The following is a 4,718-nucleotide window of genomic DNA, read 5'->3' as shown; positions in this document are numbered from 1 at the left end:
GGGGCAGGGAGGAGGGCTCACCATTGAGTAGCTCCTCCCAGAAGATTCTAGCCATCGCATCAAGATTTGACGCCACCACGGAAAGCACCTTGCCAAAAATACCTAGCGGAGCGAAGCACTTTCCTACTTCTTTCAGACTATCACCCAGGATGTGCTAGACGATTCGAAGGGTCCGTGAGCTGAGACAAAGCCAGTTACTCGATCACCTCGATCAGCTGCCGTCACGCTCACCTCGATATACCTCCTCTGCATCACCGACCACTGGGCCGACATCGAATCCAGATTCTCTTGAGCGTCCAACAGCTCAGCCTGCCAACTACTGAAACCAGTAATTTCGTGGCGCGCGACATACATGATATCTCTCCTGCGATTTCCTCCTGTTCTTCAACCCTTCAGCATCATCTACCTTAGCCTCAAGCTCGATGATGTAACGTCTAGTCAAAAAACTATTCCTCTTTCACTGCATCGCTCCGCCGACCCCACCTCTGCGAATCCAGCCTTTTTTCAAGTTCATCAAGTTCCTCCGAGAGCTTCTCAGCCTACAACCAGTAAACGTCCTCGGTCTTCCCAAGTCCCTCAACTTACACTTTCAGAGGCACCATCGCGAGCCATCTGCCGATCCAGCAGGTCATTGAGCCAGATCTTGATGCAACTCAGCTCAGCTCCTGGTCCCTTCTTCTGTCCTCTGGCTCTCTGTTGCTGCCTAACCTGCGCTGCTGGGCCAAGGGACTTCTTACGAGAGTCGACCCCTGAGGAAATACACAGCAGTTCGCCATACCACACGTCCTCCATCACAGTGGCCATCAATATGGCCCCATCGAACAACTACCCTATAGGAGGCTCTCGCGCGTAATAGACGGTCATAGATCACACGAGATGGCGCGCAAAGTAGCCAGTAGCAGAAGTCAACAGCTTACGCCTCTTCTGAGCCTCTTTCAGTGCATTCAGTTGCTTCAACAATGTCTCATTGCGAACAGTCAACGTAGTGACAGTCTTCTTATTGGACTGAGCACACAATATGACAGTCTTCCGAGGACGCCTGGATAGCACATCAGCGTTCTTCTTAGCCTCCAATGTCTTCTTGGCCTGTATTCGCTTCAACTGGTTTATCACCCTATCCCTGTCCTGGAGGATCTTCCGATGCGCCTGCAGTCCAAAATCTCAGCCATCATCATTACGAATAACAAACAAGTCAGGATGCCAAGAATCTCGTCGCACGAAAAATAATAATATTTTTTCGGTTTTAATAAAATTTAGATTATAGCCAAAAATGCTACGAACTCATTGCGAAGATTCCAAGGCCAATTCATGAGATCCTTAGACTCACTTCGTCATGTTCCTTCCTTTGCTTCTGAATTCGAACCTTCTCCGCCTTAGCCATCGACAACTCCTTTTCCAGGCGAACAACCTGCCATTGACACTTCTATCGACCTAGCCTACCACACCTTTCCAAACTTACCTCCTGTCCACATCGATCCTTAGCCTTCTGAATGCTACTCAATTCCCGTCGTAGCTGCTGCATCTCCTTCTGTTGTTGGTCCAGCATCCTCTGATTATCCCGTTGCCTGAAAAAAACGCTAATAATCATAAATCGCTTCGCTCCGCCCTCACTTCCTCTCCAGTAACTCCGTCATTTTTCTGTCGCTCTTCTTAGCATTTATCTGTGCTGCTAACTCCTAAATACAATCAATTAACAGCGGAGCGAAGCAAATCATTTTCCCACCTCTTTTTCCTTATTGGCCTTTTCCACCATGCCTTCATACATTCTAATCTTCTCGAGGTATGCCTGTTGCATAGCTGTATGGGATTCGTGCTCATCCCGAAGGCCCTGCAGATGCCGCTCCTGGGCCGCGATACTGAGCACAGCTCCACTATATGAGACTGTATATCATGTGACTCATATTAATACTTTTTCAAGCTACGTGGATATAATCGTGCGTGAAAAAATCACATTCTCAAACTTATTACATACTCTCATACTTTGAGCATGAGTCCCTCATATGCGTTGCTTCCCAAAGTATATGACACTTTCCACTACATGACAACGAGGAGTCGGTCCTTACCTTCGGCGTAGACTATCACCACCCTCGACTTTTCCTTCGCCACCATTCTTGTTGTCCATCCAGTCGCTTGTAGCATGCAGCAAAGCTTCAACCGCTCCCGCCAGATCCTCCTCCTACCCTCAGAAGTTAATTTTGTGGCGCGCGAGAAATGCATCCGTGCATCACCTCCCCATCCCCTCGGTGTTCCCCTCCTTCTCCCACCATGCCGATCAACTCCGACAAATTGCTCTCGTCCAGTTCCAAATGCTGCAAAATGAACTCACCAAAATACACGTGACGTAACCTCTCCACCTTAGCCAAGCGGTCCGTGACATCCCCAGCACTGCTAGTAGACGTCGTGTCACCATCGACAGAAGAGGTATCAAGACCCGTCTCTTCCGGAGGTGCCTGAGGGAATCAATGCTTCATCAAACTATAGACATTTACATGTAATACACATTGTAGTTTCACCTGCTTTACGTGAAGTGGCGTAATACTCTGTGAAAAAGCCGATATTCGCGATATGCAGTAATCGTGAAATATAGTTTTCACTAGTGATAAATGAAAAGTATATAACCATAGATCCATGGATACGATGATCAGCTTCCTCCCCGAAACCAATATGCAGTAGTATCATAATTAGGAAATCAACAACTCTCTTCCGAGTTTCAACAGATCCTTCTCTACATATGAGATTTGATTCTGGGACTGCATTCAGGAGTAAGAATACAGTACGTGTCAATTTGATATGCAAACGTGTGTAATTTGCCAGACTCATTTGTGAGGATCGATTAGAAGCTATATCGCATATACAATGTAACGATGGCTATGAACATGTGTTGTGATGAGAGTACCCGTTTGGGACTGTGATGATAGCGACAACTTGTTCACTATCACTTGTCCTCCAAAATTGCATCTCAAATTCACACGTACTGTAGGTCTATTGCGGACTACAACACTAATTCCAGAGACAGTAGTATTATTCGAATATATAAGAGTAGCAGCTAGTATACGCGAACAAAACCAACTCGAAACTCTCAGGAGCAATCCTCGCATTCACAGTATCACGGCATATAGTCTCGGACAAAACACACCTCTGCGATGTGGGAGAATATGTAAGTGCTCAGTTACAGATGTTGGTGTCACCAACTTGGTGACGATACAAAAATGCCGAGAAAATTTTTGAAAAATCGTCTAGATCTCTGAAAACTTCAATCCCAATTCGTATATGAGCCCTCCTTTACTAAATGAGGAAACTCCTGAGATCCGTTGAGGAAAACGAACATAAACATATATTCCAACTTTGTGCGTTGGTGACAATATAAAAATTCTGAGGAAAGCTCGTGAAATTCTTAGTGGTTTACATACACTTCTACCCGAATTAGTATGCAAACTCCCAAGCTCAGCTGATGGAAGAGACCATATATTTCTCCAGCACTGTACCTCTGTATCGCCCCTAAGTCTGCTGTTCTCACTGCCCAACTGTTTGTTCCGGGCCCACACCTTAGCCATAACATCGCGGTACTCTGCCAGTTGCGACTCCAGTGATGCGCACCTGCTCGTCGCAGACTTCCTCAAAAGCCACATTCGAGAAATGCCCATTCTCACCGTTCCTGTAGGCGTTTATTGGCGGCGCGTTGCATTTCCATCGAGTTCCTTCCGTCAGCATCACAACCCTCAAAGCCGGGCGACGACGGTGGGGGGTCGAAGCCCTCCCCAGACGGGTCCAGACCACGAGCAACACACAAGGCGTGAAGATCAGAGTACCTTGAAGAGATATTCAGTAACCGCTCGTAGAATCTAGAATGAGTCCCTGAGCAGCAGTTACGAGTGATGCAGTTGGCCCACTGCACATTCGCCCGCACTCTACTGTTCTCACATAGAGAATGAGTGAGGCTGGTCAGAAGTCTCGTGAGATCGTAGCAATAGTGATGTACTCGGAGATTCCGTCACGCGCCACGAAATTCAGATAGTGCATATACACGGCATACCCCCTCGTCGGGCGCGCGCTACTTACTTCTGTTGCCACTGTTCCACCTCAGCTCTGATGTCCTCAGCATTCTGACCAGATCCATGGCCCATAAACCGCAGCTTCTCCTCAGTGAGATCTCGGATCTGCAATGACCAACAGCAACGGCAACCGTCGCCGCCTGAGCGTTCCCTTCACCTGTTGTCTCAATTCCATCAGCAACTTCTTCGTCGGGTCAGTGTTCACAACAGGTCTATTTGTGATGCAACGAGCGCGACTAGCATACCTACTCCCACTATAGACGGTCATGGCTTAATCCTATCCCACTTTATCGTGTTGTAGGTCTCTGCAAAGTCCGCTCCTGCTGGCGACACACAGGCTATCATCACCGTACGAGAGTTGCCTCCCAACGAGTCCTGACCAATCCAGTTCAATTACATTGCGAAGCGGGATCCGTCACGCGCCACGAAATTCCTGACCAGCCCTTCCCACCTGGAGTATCCTAGTCAATTTACTGTCTCTGTAAGGGATCTGAAGCGAGCTGTGATAAACTGGTTTATCTCGCATATCCAGCGTACATGAGACTGAGAGCCTCCACCAGTGGCGTCACCACCACCCACTGCTCCTGTTGTAGCACCACTGCTGTTTTCCTCCATAGCTGAGCTCAACGCGCATATGACGTTTCCCAGAGCCAACAGGCCACTGAG

At 47.9% G+C, this 4,718-nt stretch overlaps 2 protein-coding genes across 2 annotated transcripts in view; both read right to left on the bottom strand.

Moving 5' to 3' along the window:
- Positions 1-59: 59 nt before the first annotated feature.
- On the bottom strand, positions 60-2,679 carry Pmar_PMAR007781 (M protein, serotype 2.1 precursor, putative; the record flags this gene model as incomplete). Its single annotated transcript, XM_002778532.1, has 15 exons — positions 60-102; positions 145-179; positions 232-309; positions 353-434; positions 484-539; positions 586-749; positions 918-1,146; positions 1,328-1,408; positions 1,460-1,565; positions 1,612-1,676; positions 1,724-1,856; positions 2,064-2,176; positions 2,229-2,309; positions 2,355-2,450; positions 2,620-2,679. 15 exons carry the CDS (start codon positions 2,677-2,679, stop codon positions 60-62), a joined length of 1,422 nt encoding a protein of 473 aa, XP_002778578.1.
- Positions 2,680-4,055: 1,376 nt separating this feature from the next.
- The window catches only part of Pmar_PMAR007780 (hypothetical protein), a gene marked incomplete at both ends in the record, with an annotated part of 807 nt that continues 144 nt past the window's right edge, over positions 4,056-4,718 (bottom strand). The window contains 5 exons of the mRNA XM_002778531.1: positions 4,056-4,157; positions 4,210-4,297; positions 4,339-4,427; positions 4,504-4,542; positions 4,590-4,718. Coding sequence (XP_002778577.1) covers positions 4,056-4,157; positions 4,210-4,297; positions 4,339-4,427; positions 4,504-4,542; positions 4,590-4,718 — 447 coding nt within the window. The remainder of the gene's footprint in view (positions 4,158-4,209; positions 4,298-4,338; positions 4,428-4,503; positions 4,543-4,589) is intronic.

Source organism: Perkinsus marinus (assembly GCF_000006405.1).
Source record: "Perkinsus marinus ATCC 50983 genomic scaffold scf_1104296948840, whole genome shotgun sequence".
Taxonomy (NCBI): Eukaryota; Perkinsozoa; order Perkinsida; family Perkinsidae; genus Perkinsus; species Perkinsus marinus.
The sequence above is the reverse complement of the archived record's forward strand: the minus strand, read 5'-3'. Positions and strand labels throughout refer to the sequence as shown.